This window comes from Trachemys scripta, chromosome 9 (assembly GCF_013100865.1).
Source record: "Trachemys scripta elegans isolate TJP31775 chromosome 9, CAS_Tse_1.0, whole genome shotgun sequence".
Taxonomy (NCBI): domain Eukaryota; kingdom Metazoa; phylum Chordata; order Testudines; family Emydidae; genus Trachemys; species Trachemys scripta.
This window is the reverse complement of record NC_048306.1, coordinates 39,041,984-39,057,527: the sequence shown is the minus strand read 5'-3', so window position 1 is coordinate 39,057,527 and position 15,544 is coordinate 39,041,984. Positions and strand designations below refer to the sequence as shown.

General features: G+C 51.3%; 1 protein-coding gene across 4 annotated transcripts in view; it reads left to right on the top strand.

Annotated features, from left to right (window-relative positions):
• Positions 1-14,310, top strand: part of FRMPD3 (FERM and PDZ domain containing 3) — a 146,186-nt gene extending 131,876 nt beyond the window's left edge. For all 4 annotated transcript variants that reach the window (XM_034781383.1, XM_034781380.1, XM_034781384.1 and 1 more), the window contains 3 exons: positions 2,105-2,249; positions 6,223-7,044; positions 9,496-14,310. In XM_034781383.1, coding sequence (XP_034637274.1) covers positions 2,105-2,249; positions 6,223-7,044; positions 9,496-12,344 — 3,816 coding nt within the window. In that variant the 3' untranslated portion in view covers positions 12,345-14,310. The remainder of the gene's footprint in view (positions 1-2,104; positions 2,250-6,222; positions 7,045-9,495) is intronic.
• Positions 14,311-15,544: the final 1,234 nt, after the last annotated feature.

Below are 15,544 nucleotides of genomic sequence, written 5' to 3'. Positions count from 1 at the left end.
TTGGTTCTCAGCTCAGCTCAAGCACTCACCCTCTGTGTGACATTGGCAAATCACGTCTCTCCCCGCTCTTTGTCAGTCTTGTCTACTTAGATTGTAAACTCTTGGGGGAAGGGAATTTCTCTTACCTTTTGTGTAAATAGCACTTAGGACAACAGAGCCCCACAATTCAATTGGGCCCTATAGAGCCGCACTGTAATATGAATGTTAATCAGCTAGGTTCACAACTATCCCTGAAATACCAAGTCATCTCAGACATAAACTGTTTGTCTCATTGCGAATACCTGAGATGGTCCTGCTCTATGTTTACATGTTACATTTTTCCCAGTCAGTGGCCTCTTAGTACCGTTACTGATGAGGCGATAACAGAAGGCATTTCTTGTATTGTGAAAGATAGTGATGTGTGGCTCTCATTTGCACTGGTCTCAGTTTGTTTACATTTAAATGCCTTGAACCACTCTATTCTAGAGAAGTTGACTTCTATGGACTGGCCAGTCATAGGCTTTGTCTGTACTGGGGGTCTGCCCTGAGTCCAGCCATCAAAGACCAGTCACACTGCAGCGGCACCTGTGCAAACCCCTAATATAGTGGTTTTCAAACTTTTTTTCTGGTGACCCAGTTGAAGAAAATTGTTGATGCCCGCAACCCAATAGAGCTGGGGATGAGGGGTTTGGGAGGGGGTTCAGGGCTGGGGATGGGAATGAGGGGGTTGGGGTGCAGGAAGGGGATCTGGGTTTGGGGGGGGCTCAGGGCTGGTACAGGGGATTGGGGCACGGGGTTGGGGTGCAGGCTTACCTCTAGCGGCTCTTGGTCAGCAGTGCAGCCAGGGTGCAGAGGCAGGCTTCCTGCCTGTCCTGGCACTGCGGACCGCGCTACACCCCAAAAGTGGCCAGCGGCAGGTCTGGGTCCTAGGCAGAGGCGCACAAGCAGCTCCATGCGGCTCTCGCCTGCAGGCACTGCCCCCTCCAGCAGAGCTGGTGCTTGGGGTGGGGGCAGTGTGTGGAGCCCCGTGGCCCCCCTGCCTATGAGCCGGACCTGCTGCTGACTGCTTCCAGGGTGCAGCGCAGTGTCAGAACAGGTAGGGACTGCTAGTTTTTACTGGCTAGCCGCCAGGGTCCCTGGGTGCTGAACAAGGCGACCCAGTGCTTTGCATTCCACGACCCACTACTGGGTCGCGACCCGAACTTTGAAAACCACTGCCCTAATACATACAGGCAGATGCTATTGTATCAGCAGAGCTGCTTGAAACCGAGGTTAACTGCGTCAGTGCAAATAGCCATTCTGCCTGTCTACCCAAAGGGTTTACACTGGTTCAGCTTTGCCGTGCCTGGCCACTGATGGCAGGAACTGGGGCAAATTCCCAGTGTATCCAAAGCCTTATCTTTGCAGGTGGAAATAGTCTATTCCTAACAACAGCCTCTTCCTAGCATGGCTAAAACAGGATGATGTGGGGGGTTTGGGGGGGGGATGGTGATCGTGACAATTTTACCATATCAGGGGTGCAGGAGCAATATTCTATACATAAAATAGCTGAGATTATGTCTGAGTTTTCCCTTAAAGCAGGGATTAAAATCCTTTCATAGCATGAGAATAAATGTTTCTCCTAAACAAAATGACACCGCTTGCTCCTAAGGCACAGATTTAACTTTCCAGATGGCTAGCAGTAAATCTTTGCCATAGATTAGGAGTTGGGAGAAGTTAATAATTCACCCTTCCTGAAGTTTCATTGCTGGGAGCTCACATTTCTTCAGACCTCTCTAGGTCCTGGTGGCTTCGTTTTAACACCGGGTGGCGTAGGTAGAGTTAGAGCTATGTGAAATCTCGTACCTTGTTTTTCTGTTTGGGGCTAAGGAAGAGGAAGTGGTGTTCGTTCATCCCATTATATAGCCGAGTTGTGTTTCTTGGGTCACTGGTTTCTTCTCTGTGGATCTGGTTGTGTGGCAGAGCCATGGCTGAGGTGGGAAGTGGGGAGCATTCCCCTCCCACCTAGAAAGAACACAATCCTGTGCAGGATCCACATACACAGTCCCCTTTGGCGCGCTTGGCTTAATTTGTGTATCAGCTGAAACCCATTGCCTTTATTTGCTTTTCCTTTTTTCCTTTCCAGCCGCTGGTGCTGCTGATGGAATGGCCCGAAGCCACCAATTTTGCCTGCCTGCTAGCAGGCTATTGCCGCCTCCTGGTGGACACCAAGAAGATGATCTTTTCTAGGCCGTCCAGCCAGCCACCACCTCCTCAGATTTCCAAGGCAGGTACGTTTCAGCCTCTGTTTTTTGTGCCCCCTCCCCTGCTGTTTAGCACAGTTAGGAAAGGAGATTAATTCCTTCTGAAATCTCCTCTGCATTGGGATGGAACCAAACCAACAGTGGCCCTTTCGACACAGCAGGCAGCATTGGCTAGCAGGAAAAAGCCGGGTTTCAGAAGACAGAGGTTCTAGCTCTGGGTATACCACTGACTCACTGAGTGCCCTTGGCAAATCACTTAAGCTCTTGGGTCCTCTGTCTGTGAAAGGGTATCAGTAATTATACCCCTCTTGTCACATACAAAGCAACATTTAGTATCATAATGTCCAATCCACATGGAAGATCTAAGCTGGCTCAGCACATTCCTGTCATTTAGAAAGACTTAGTGCCACCAGCAAAAATCAGCACTGGATGCCCACAGGCCAGCTTGCAATGTTCCTGCAGAGATCATGTGCAGACACTGTGATTCACGATCCTGCAGTTGGCATGAGTTTGCAGGGTTCTTCGCTGAGGAGACTGTCCTGAGCATCTGTGCAGAACAAAGAGACTGTACTTGGGACTGTTTTTCTGCTATCTTTACTGATCTGCAGAGATGTAGATTCAGACACACTGACATCCTCCAGTGGGTGTTGGAGGAACTACGCTGGGGGCTTCTGGCACTGCCGCTGTTGTGCGTTAGAACCAAAGGTGTATGGCCCAGATTCCCAAAAGTGACTCATGATTTTGGGTACCTTAATTTTGAGGTGTCCAATCTGAGAAACTTAGAGGGGCCTGGATTTCAGGGGTGTGTGCTTAGAACATCCGGAAATCATGCCACCTTTAAAGGGGACTCGTATTGGGCACCCAAAATTACCAGTCACTTTTGGAAATCTTGGCCTGTGCAGGGGGAAATATAGAGTGTAGAAGCAGAAGCATTAGCCAGGCAAGGAGATTCTTCCTAACTAGGATGCACATGGGGTTTCACGTCTCCATTTGAGATGGGGCCAGTTGACACTACCTTAAAGGACCAGTACCCATCAGAGTCCCATTCTATAACTGAAACGAATATGTCAGGGTAGATCCGGCCTCTTCCTCTGCAGCCACAAAGGACCCAGTGCCACACTGCTTGGGGGTGGGACTGGGGAGCTCTCTCTGTGTCCTCATGCAGCTGGATTTGTGGGGTAGGACAGGAAAAGAAGTGGAGGGAGGCAACACATTGGTGGCTGTTTGGATCCAACAGCCAATTTATCCCTGTAGCATGGTGACACTGGAGCCCCTGTGGCCTGCAGGGTGAAATTCTTTCCCCCTTCAGCCCCACTGGAACCCAATGCACCAGCCCAGATACCCAGGTTTGGTTCAGAAAGGTTGGATTTAGCCTACAAAGCCAGGTGAGATTCCCTCAGGGGAACGTGTTTCTACAGGAGGGGTCAGATAGCCCCAACGGAGTGAGTCATATTACCTGGGCTCTGAATTTCCAGGCTGCAGTCAGCCTGTGCCAAAATCTTAACTGTAAAATCAAGCCCTGGTTCCCACGCTTTGCCTGGGAGAGGAGCACATCTGTCTTCCCTGGGGCCCACTGAAGTCTCCTGTGGAACTGTAGCTGTTTTAAGGGTGAGTATTGTGCTGGTATTATCAGTTAAATCCATCTCGCTTTGATGAGGTCCAGCAGATCAGCTGCCCTTAACAGGAGCCAGTACACTTTGCTGCAGAATTGTGTCATGTGCTTCCCCCATGAAAATCCTCTCAAAGCTGGTGTTAACACTAGTGGTGACAGCTGATACCTCCTTACCCCACAGCCCAGAAACTTACACAGCTAGCCCACAGAAGGAATTCAAATATGCAGCAAAGGTCCCCTCCTTGCCCCCAGCTTTCCCTTGAAGCAAATGGGCTCTGGTTCTGTGCCATGGGCAAGTGGCTAGTGCCCTGTAGTACCAGGCAAGCACCCTGAGCTCAGTTTCCTGAAGCCAGCCTCCTGCTTGTCCCTTGCTGAGGGCTCTGCAGGTGCAACAGTGTGCTCAGCCTGAGACTGGGAGATGGGCGAAGAGGGAGTGCCTTGCGCTACGCTGCAGTGTGGTCACTTCAGGAACGGTGACCATGTAGGCAGAAGTTAGGTGGCTGTGATGTAGGGATGTGTACAATGGATCCCACTCCCACACAGACAAGTTTGTCACTTCAGTGTTTCACCCCATCTGTTCACTTCAACCTAGATCTGGAGGTTGCCCGCTTCTAGAAGGGAGGGAATAGTTCAGTCTCCGCGTCCCGTTCGGTCCTCAGCCTCTCTCTTGAGCCTTCCAACGAGGGAGCTGGCTTTGAACTGGTGACCTGGAAGTGAAAGGTTCCATCGCCCATCCGAGTCCCCAGAGACATGCAGTTCCTAAGAGAAGAGGGGTTCATGATGGAGGAGTTGCTGTTTAGCTACACAAATTTAGCCCCTAGCCACTGATGTCTCCATTTAAAATATACATCTATTCTTGTTGGGGTTTTTATACTGCAGGTGATGAACAGTTTAATACAAATGTGCAGATTGGGAGACAAATTGCCCAAGTTGCTGAGCTAATGAATTCAGTTCGAATTTATTTGATTTTGTTTAAACACCTCTACCTCGATATAACGCTGTCCTCGGGAGCCAAAAAAATCGTACTGCATTATAGGTGAAACTGCGTTCTATCGAACTTGCTTTGATCTGCTGGAGTGCGCAGCCCCCCGGAGCACTGTTTTACCACGTTATATCTGAATTCATGTTATATCGGGGTAGATGTGTATTTTGTAACAAGGAGCCTGTGTCCCCAGCACTAGTTCTTGGCAGAGCTGTGCAGGTCTTCTGGGATGCAGTCAGAAATCCCCCACGAGGCCTGGACTTTGTCTCACCTGCACAAAGAAATCTCCGGAGAGTGGAGGACACTCCATACATAATGTTTACTACTGATGCTAGAGGACTGTAGTTGGTTTAGATGGTCTTGGTATACTTGGTCATGCTTTAGTGCAGGGGGCTGGATCAGATGGCCGATCAAGATCTTTCCAGCCCTACATTTCTGGGATCAGCAAGATCCAATGGCTGGAAGCCAGAGCTAGACAAATTCAAGGTGAACATAAGACACAAATCTTTAGCCATGAGGGTAATTAACCAATGGAGTAGAATCCCAAGTGGCAGATTCCCCATCACTTGGAGTCTTTACATTAAAAGTAGACGTCTTCCCAACAGATAACTAGTTCCACCACACACTGTTGGGCTGGATGCAGGAGCTGCTGGGTGGGGTTCTCTGGCCTGGACTAGATGATTACAATGGTCTTTTCTGGCCCTAAAACCTATGAACCATTAGAATGAAGCTGGCAATTCTAGCTGCTGCATCTAGGTGGGAAACTCCAGTTCTGCTGAATGTCCCAGCTGGTTCATTCACGTAGAAGACATCTGCCACTCTGCTTAATGCACCTGGTGTTCTGGCTGTGCCATTGCCTGAGGTGAGCCACAGAGCATATGAGCACGGCACACATCACTGTGCAGTTTGTCAAAGGGTTCTTTCTGCTGGGTCGCTGCCCACCTGTTTCTGTTGCTATTGCCCAGCACAGAAATGATAATTTTATGCATGTCCTGGACTTGTATATAAATTCTCTTACCCGACTGAATACTGGTGAATGTGCCACAGAGCTGGCAGGAGACTGCGGTAGCTGAGTTGGGGAATGCACCAGGTGCGTTGCTAGAGAGCATATCAGCCGAGCTGGTAAAAGCTCTTGGCATACTGCAAGGGAGGGCTAGGCTTGGCTTAGCTGGGCTGGGAAGTGGGTGTGTTGGAGGAGAACAAGTAGCTGTGTCCCCATAGATTGTGCCCTTTGTGCTGTTGCATGTTCATGCCAACTGTGATGTCCCAATGATTTTAATGCAATAGGAAGACTAGCAGGAGGCAGGTGAGTATTGGTGGCTCCCTACAGTGCAAGATAGATTTTCTGACTGTCCCTTCCTTCTCATGGGTGCTGCTCTAACATGATAATTGTTATTTTGGTTTAGATTACATCAACGCGCACAACATCCACCGGCCGGCTGCAGTGGGGCACTCGGGAAAGAAAGAGAGCGGGTTCTTGGGTGGCGCTGCCTCCAGCCCCAGGGAATCCAGCCCCCGAGTTCCCAAGGGGTCGGACTCGGAGCTCGTCAGCTTTTGTTACCTGCACATGCGGGAGCAGAGGAAGCAGCGAGAAAACAGGACAGACATCAATGAAAACCTGATCTTCTTTGAGGAAACCAGGCCCAGGACCAAATCCGACCCCACTTCCAAAAGCTCCGGCCAAGGCTATGACGGTGTTGCCAATGAGTACAACCCGGATGGCCTTGACCGGGACCACCAGGCAAGTAGGGCAAGGGCCAACACCATGGACAACCACATGAGGAACGATGCCATGCACTTCTACTGTAACTCCTGCAAAGCCAAACTCAAGAGCCGGCTGGCCTCTCGGAAAGGTGGCAAGCCTGGCAGCTCCCATGACAACATAGTGGACTTGATGTCCCTCCCCCCTCCGGGGAGTGATGAGGAAGAGGACGAGACCACTGCCCTGCTCCCCGCTATTGCTGCCCCGCCTCCGGGTTTTCGAGATAATAGCTCTGATGAGGACGACCCCAAGCGCAGGGCTGCTGCGCAGAGCCAGGAGCAGGGCCGGCACCTCTGCGGCATCCTGTACGATGAGATCCCCGTGACGCTGATAGACAGCGTGCAAACGAGGACAGTCCGAGATCACGCCCAGGAGCTGGACGATGCCCTGGTGTCCACCCTGCAGGCTCTGGAAGCCCTGGCTGCTTCGGAGGATTGTCCGCACCCCCAGCCACAACAGACAGCAGGTAGTGGAGTAGGCAGAGCTTTTGTGCTTCCATGTACCATCTGGGGGTGAGTCTCCCCCTCCCTTTCTCTCTCCTCTCATCCTTGCCTCTCTCTCCTTCCTCTGTCTAAGCTTTGATTCGTATTTGGAGGGGATTCTGGAAGCACAGGCCTTAGCAAGAGCCCCATCCTGGAACTAGTGCAGAGGGGGAACAGACGGGCAGGTGCTGGAAAGCTTTTGGGGGGCTGGAGGATGGAATCCTCCTGTCTGAACTGGAGAGAAAGAGCAGTCCCCATGGCTGGAGTGCTTCCTCCCTGCAGCTGGGATCCACCCAGCTGCCTGCACCCCAAAAGCCATGCAGGCTGGGGCACAAGAAAGCCCTACAGAGCAGAGCTCCGACACGCAGGCTGTGCCCTGGGCTGTGAGGGGTCCCCCAATCCTGGCACCCCTCTCTCTCTGATGTACCCTCCTTGGTGCTGCTGACACAGCCATGGAGGAGGGGGAAGTGGGGGAAGAGCTGTAGGTTCTTCACGCTGCTGGAAAGATTACAAGCAAACTTGGGGAATTTTCTCCAGACAGTGCAGGGTTGGTGGTGGTCTCAGTGACTCTCTGATCTGTGACCTCTGTCACCAACAACAGCACAGCCAGTGGATGGTGCCCAAATGGCCAATACTCCAACATGCATTTACAGCCCTTCAAAGAAACTCAGCATGATGTTCCACTGGAAGAAGCTGCTGGATCTGCTGCTGGCCGCACAGTTTGGCAGCTAACGCAGCACTGCTGCCCTCCCTTCCCCCAGGGAATTGAGAAAGGGGCTGGGTTGAGAGCTCTGCCTGTGCACAAAGCATGCCCAGCATGGGTCCAGAGCTCTCCTCCCCAGATGCGCTCTCAGGCTGGAAGGAGAGTTCAGTCTTTGCAGGACATCTGCTCCCTTAGAGCAGCAATCAGTGTCAGTTGGGATGGGGACACCTGTCCACTGTGAAGTGGACTGGGACCACATTGATTTCACACAAGCCAGCAAACAGTTGTCAGATGGTAATGACTTTCAGTCTCCAGTGAATTTGAACCAGCCACCTAGAAATGAAAGACTCCATAACCCCATATCAGTTCCCTGAGACGCCCTCACCCATTTCCCTCACACCCAAGGCTGATGTCAGAGATCACACCATCAGTCTCAGGTACACTGCAGCATCTTCACTGTTCATAATGAAGAAGGGAAGGAAATCCCAGCTGGCAGTATGCAGTAATATCCTGATTACCCTGCACCCATAGGCACTGACTCCGTGGGTGCTCCGGGGCTGGAGCACCCACAGAGAAAAATGGTGGATGCTCAGCAGCACCTGTCAGCTCCCCCCCAATCCCCAGTGCCTCCCACCCGGCGGTGGGCCCCACGAATCAGTGCCTCCCCCTCCCAATCTCAAGCATACCACAAAACAGCTGATCGTGGCAGGCAGGAGCCTGGGAGGGAGGGAAGGGGGCAGAACTGGGTGGGAAGAGCCGGGGCGGGGCCTTGGGGGAAGGGGTGGAGTGGGAGCAGGGCTTGGGACAGAGCCGGGGTCGAGCACCCCCCCGGCACTTGGGAAAGTTGGCGCCTGTGCCTGCATCTGTTTCTGGGAAGCGTCCCCTCGTGCATGGGACGTGAGAGTGCAACTGCTTTGGAAATCAACGGCCCCCTCCTTTCCCAAGCACAAACCATTCAGTCAGCCTCTCCCGAGGCAGCTCTTTTGCCTTTGGGCGAAGCAGAGCCAAAGCATGCCTCTCTATGTGATTGATGTGCGCGGATTAGTAATCAGATCAACGCTGTGGGACAAACTCATCCCTGGCGTAACCCCGCTGACGTCAGACATTTGGCCCTGGGCATTCACAGAGTTATCCTGCCCTGGTAGATTCTGCAGCTGTAAGCCACTTTAGCCAGGTTGCCCTTTTAAGTGCAAATATGTTATCAGCTGGATTCCTTCAGGCTGAGTAAAGGGTGAACGCACTAAGGCCTGCTGGGCATGGGTAGCAATACTGGCCTCCCTCAATTCTCACAAGTCCCCCTCCACGCTCCAGCAGCATTGTTACTGCCAGGTTTCCCTGATTGCACCAGACGACTCCCCATCGCTCTACTGTTCCTAGTGTTGGAACTGTTCCCAGGGCCTCTTTCCAGGTTAAATGCTCTTGTTGAATTAAGTCAGCAAGCCAGAGTGAAGCTGGCAATCAGTCTCAGTTAGACTTGCCTGGACATAATTTCCTTTCTCTCACAGAGGCATTGCCCAGAGCAGGTGAGCCAGTCAAGATCTCTCCAAGCCCCCAGCTGTGCTTCTCTTGGAGGTGGTGGGAGGGGGGAGCTGAGGTTTCTCTGCTGAAATTCTCTTTCCTCCAGTGGGTACTGTGATCTCTGGGACTCTCCTACCCCTCTGCGTTGCTGTCTCCTCCAAGCAGTGATGAGACCTGAGGATAACGTCCCCATATTCCTCTTGTGTTTTCTCAGGTCTGATTGTTCTGGCTGCCATCACGCCCGAGTCCTCCTTGGACTCCGGCCACGAAACCAACTCCTCAGAGCTAACCGATGTCTCAGAGATGGTCTCGGCCATGAAGCAGCACCAGAACGCCGCCTACTTCCTGGCCCAGCACATAAACAAAGAAAAGCTGCTCGCCAGGAAGGACCTTCCCTTCCGAATCCAGAGCTGTGCTGCCCAAGCCGTCCTCACCTCGCCATACCTTCTGGGGCGCCAGGAGCCAGGCCCTTCCCTGAAGCCAGCTTTCTCTAACCAGCCCCCCAGCCTCGCTTGCGGCAGGATTAAGCAGGAGCAGCAGAACAGAGAGCAGAGTAACACCTTGGCTGTCCAGCCAGTGCGCTCACCGCAGCTGAATGAGCAGAAGAACAGGGGCGTGACAATGCCAGGCTCCGAATGCAAAGGCCCCAGCCACTCGAAAGCAGCCTTTGAAGTGTCACTGCACACTGCAGCTGCCTTGAGCAGAGACCAGGTGCAGGATCTACGGGAGAAGATGCCCAAAGAGGTCCGGCTGAGCCCTAAACTAACCCTGGATCCTAAGGGTGGAGTGACCATTTCAGCTGCTCTGCAGCAAGTGGTAAGCAGCAAAGGCTCCCCTGCCCAAGTGGCAGCCGTGGTGGCTAGTCCTCAAGCAGACAAGCAGGCCAGTGGGAGCGGCAGCTGTGTGCCTTCCAGTAGCAAGCATTTAAAATTTAAAGGGAGTCAGCCAGCTGTGGAGACCTTGTGTGACTGCCAACCGCAGCCGCAAGGCAAAACCTCTCTGAGCCCGAAAGAGCCTCATGGCAGTAGGGGCGACGCTTTCCATTCCTCCCCTGTGGGTGGCGAAAGACTGCAGCCCAAGACTTTTCTTTCGAAGAGCTACCCGCAGAAAGTGAGCGGAGACCCTGGAGGGAAGCCGGCAAGTGGGGAGCCAGGTCAAAAAGCAAAAGGTGACACTGCTAACCCCGTCTACCAGAAACACATTGGTCCTGTGAGCCAAGGGGAGGAAATGCAGCATGAAAGTTGTGCCAAAAGCTTAAAAACAGAGGGTAGCAGTCTGCACTCTCCATCCACCAGTGGTACTTCCAAGAGCACCATCGAGGATCCCAAAGGGCAGATCCAGCTGGTGTCCAGATCTGAGGGCTTGCAGATTAGCACCGTGCCTTCCAAGAAAGCAGAAAAGCTCCTGGAGGTGACCCAGCAGGACTCTGACGTTCCAGCTAAACCCAAAGCCCCGAAAGCCCACTTCAGGTTGAGGAAGCTGTTTTCCGCCACCTTCCCAACGCGGCTGAAGAAGGAGACGGATGAGCGGCAGGCCCAGCTGCAGAAGGTGAAACAGTACGAGCTGGAATTCCTGGAGGAGCTGCTCAAGCCAAAGACCAAAGGTGACCTCCCGCCACCGGAATACCTGCACCCTTCTGTGCCTGGGCGCTGCAGCTGTCAGCTGAAAAGCAGCCCTGTGCAGAAAGTCCCAGGGATGTCCAGGGAGCAGAGGCGCAGCTGCGACTGCAAGCGGATCTGCAGAGGGGTGAGACCGCACTCCAACCAGATAGCAGCACCGGAGCTGGAGAGGCGAGGGAGGGAGAAGGCCCCTGACAATCAGAAGCAGGCTGAACCAGATAGACTTACAAGCACGAGCAGCCCTTCTAAGAGCAGGCGGATACGATCCACAAGCTTAGAGTCCAGAGACTACCTGTCAGATCCAGAGAATGGCATATCTTGTTTGACAACATGCACCTCCCGTGGAGAGTGCATGGGGGCACCACACTACAAGAAGCTGATGCGCCGCTACAGTGTCAGCGAAATAGACCAGACTGACCGAACATCTCTTTCCTCTGACATCTACCAGGACACCTATCCAGCCAAGCAGACAGACCTGCAGAGTGAGGGTGACCCCGGGGCCCATAGCTCTGCGCCTAAGAGCAAGATCCAGGAATCCCCAAGAATAGGTGACCCATCTTATGTTCAAACAGCACAGGAGAAGAAGAGCCAGAAGGGCTCAACGGCTTTCTCCATCCAGGAGGAGATGTACCCTAGTCACGCTGAGCTGCCAGAAGAAGACATGGAGGACAAGAAGTGCTGCTCCATCCGGTATTGCTTCTACTATAGGAAGTGCGACGTGGCAGATGATGGGAGTGAGAAGGATGAGCTCTCTTATTCCATCCCCATGCAGATCCTGCCAGGCATGAAGCTGGACAATCAGATGGTCCCAGTAATGAGCAGGACCCTTCAGGTCCTGGATGCCACTGCCTGCAGCAGCCCTGAGGACAGCCAGACCCAGGAGATAGACTTAAGGACCTCAACCTTTGAGGGGAGCCTGGCTAAGGTCCATGCCCTTCGAGGCCATGCCTATGCATTGCCAGACGGGTTTCTGGCAGTGCAACTGGACACTAACGAGCTCCTGACCATCCTAAGGCAGTGCGTGGTGAGCCCCGAAATTCGGGACTGCAAACCCTACATCTCCCAGCTGGCCGAATACAAGCAAGAGCTTGCCCTGAAGTTCAAAGAATTCAGGGCCTCCTGCCGCAGGGTGGCAGCTGTGGACAAGAGCCCGACGCACATGCTCTCAGCAATCACAAGCAGCTTCCAGGTGCTGAGCAGCCTCATCGAGACATTCGTGAAGCTAGTGTACATCGTGCGTTCTGAGTCCCAGCGCCAGGAGCTGCTGACCAAGGTGGAGGAGGTGGTGCGGAATTACACCTTCTTGCTGAGGGCGGCAGAGGATTCAACAGCCAGAACGCTGAGTCACCACCAGACGGCGGAGCAGCAGTCCCGCCAGTCAGCCACGGTTGCGACTGTTATGAGCACATTCACCCGCTCCTTGAAGACGCTGATCAATAAGTAAGCTGGCTACGGAACCGAACAAGCCAGTGTATTCCAAGCTGTGTGTCAGTGGTTCTTGTAGTGTGTGTGTGTCCGCAGGGAAGGCCTGTTTGTAACAGGACTGCAGGGGCAAAGACATTCTTTACTTCTCTGTGGAGTGAATAGCTGCATTGGTGGAGTTTGAAGGGGAAATTTAAGTCTATAGTTAGCTGTCTGCCAGCCTGTAGGTGGGCTCCAGGCAGCCACTCTGCATGCTCTCCCATGCCGTCTTATCAATGACCTTACCTGGGAGGTGTAGCAATTCACTCCCCCTGCTAATTTGGTTCTGGGTCTCCCCTGGACAGACAGCTGACACTTTTTACTTTAGCATGGTGCACTGGGCCAGTGTAAGTAGGAACTGAGCTGAGACCCTCCAGCTTCAGTTGGGTCTGAGTCCGCTTGGATCCAAGCCAGCATCTTGCCACGTAAACAGCTCTTATGCCTCCAGAGATCCTCAGACTACAAGCGCTGCCCTCAGTTAGCAGCAGGATATAAAAGTCCCCAAGGCCACGTTAGAGGGAGCGAAGTAGTCTCAAGGTGGGGGGAATCCTATAGACCTGATGCAGGGAGTTGGGTTGCCCTAGCAGATATCAGAAAGCCAGCACAGATGTGCACACACTTGCTCTGGTCACAGGCACTAACTAGTGCAAGGTAGCATCCCAGGGTTACAACTTAATACATCCAAGCAGGGTGTCTTTTCCTCGGCTGGATGGATATAGCTGAGTTACAGAACACCTGGGGAACCCAGCCTGTTCCATAGTTATAACAAGCCACAGGCTGGGCTAGCAGCTATGGGTAGACCTCCTTCACCCACCTCTCCAGTGCTGTGAAGGCTCAGTCCTAGCCCTCTCTTCACAGCCCTGTGGGACGGTGTGGTAATGTCCATTAGGGAGTGAGCAGCAGAGAATAAACCCAACTGGCTTTCACCTATAGCATAAGGTTAGAATTCAACAGCTGTTCTGGAAGTGAGATACACGGGCTCCACCTCTTGAGCCAGTCATTCCCACCTGCCTGCTGATCGAGGTGGGGAGATCCTGGGAACTCTCTCTTACTATGCCACTGGATTGATAGCCAAGAGAAGTCTTTTTTAGCATTTGGGGGGTTTTTTCTTCCAGACGTGTGGTGAAATGGTGCCTACTTGCTTTCCGTCATCCCCAACACCCCCCGAAACCTAGCATCTGTTGCTAACAAATCAGAGCGCCTTAACTGGTGTGTCAGTGCACCTCCCTCTCCTCCAAAACAGAGTCAAGGGGAAACCCCAAGTTTCTGCATCCACCCTAATCACCCTACCAACTCCGCCTCATGCGCACGTGAGGAGAACAGGCCATGGTGGAATCCCTGTGTTGCTGTGTTTTAGAGCATATGCATCCAAGTCTAAAAGAAAGAGAAATTAGATTGGCTAGCGAAGGCAGGTGTCAGAAGGGAGATGCACACTCACTTGTAGAGTGTAAAGAGATGACATGGGATCTCAATCCAATGGATCACCTCCTATCTCTATTTTTTTATATGAGACACATATATTTGAAATTTCTTGTTTTCCATACGAGTTATGGAAATGCACAATGTGCTTTTAACACGTGTCCTTTACCTAGTGCAATAACCTTCCCTGGCCCACAGCTTCAACCAGCCTTTGGCCATTGTCATCAGCAAAGAACGGAGGATCTCACTATATGGACAGAGCACCTCTTGCCTCTGGCTTTCAAGAACCATGTAGCAAAATAAACAGTGGAATAGCCAAAGCAGAGTTCAGTCCATAGCAGGCGATGCCTATTACAGTCCTGAAGGCCAACAGGGAGCTGTCCCCATCCATTATCTACTAAGAAACGGAGAGTTTCCTTGAGCTCCCCATCATGCCTATATCATTCCTCCATAAATCTCTCAGCCTAATAGAGAGGAGACTTTTTTATTGTCTGTATATAGTATATATAAATAAATATATATATATATATATATATATATTAAAAAAATTATATATATACAAATTTATGTCTTGTTTTACAAACAAGAAAGATTAAATATATTACTCTTAATATCCAAACTCGCACTTTGTGTCTGTTTTTAGGACTGTGAATATGTATTATTATTATTCTTTACACACAGTGCTGTTTGCAAACATCGAAGCCTACATCCCCACCACCAAAAGGCAGTCACCTCTGGAGGGAAAGCAGTAGCTATTTACAACACTGAGCACCATGCTACACACTGGTTTTAGGGTCAGGAAATGAAGGAAACCAAGCAAGTGAAAGGGGAGGATGATAGTAATGACATACCCAAATTGGAATTTAATCAGGACACTGGAGTTAACACCGTTATGAAAGGTATCAAGGGCTCTTTAATAGCCACTGATGGTCAGGTCCTTGGTTTTATGTCTCATCTGAAAGACGCCACCTGTCCAACAACACAGGTCCCTCTAATACTCTGATAGGTCACTGCATCAGTTCTGATTCAGAGGGAAGAGCACCCTCTATTGGATCGTTTTTAACAGACTATTGGAAAAGACATTAGTGCTAACTGCAGCAGATAAGTGACCACTGCATAGAAAGGTCAGTTCTTCTCCAGCTGTTTTTTTTTTTTTTTTTTTAATTGTAGCTAAGCATAACAGTTATACTAGAAAACATAATCAGGGACACATTCAAAGGGACTCCATCAAGTGCTTCCTCAAAGCACTTTTTAATTGTTGGTTTTTAATGGAAGCTTGAAAATACCATTTATTTCCAACTAGTAAGCCTTTTCCGTGACTAACAGTGGATAAACTCAGAAGTCCGAAGTGCAGACAATGCGATGTTTATTGGGGTTAGTTTCCAAGCAAGCATATTTCAAAGCCCTTCACACCAGTCAGTCTTAACTCTATCTGCCAATAGGTCCCCAGTGTTCCGTTTCCATCTCTGATGCTGCAGAGCGTTTACCCTGTGTCCCCCTTCCCAGCTCTGATGCCTGTGTCCCTGTTCCCCATTCCCTGTTCCCGTTTCCCCACCTTAGCAAACATGATTCCAATTTCCCTTCCTCCCACTTCCTGTTTGACCCCAGTTTATATAGTAATACTCTCAGCTGTACCTTAACCAATCATTTTACTAAAATGTAACTAACCAATCCTAACATATTGTAACATTTTTTAACCAATTATATCCCACTACCCTAATTAACTTACACCTAGCAAAATTAATTATACAGCAGACAGAAACA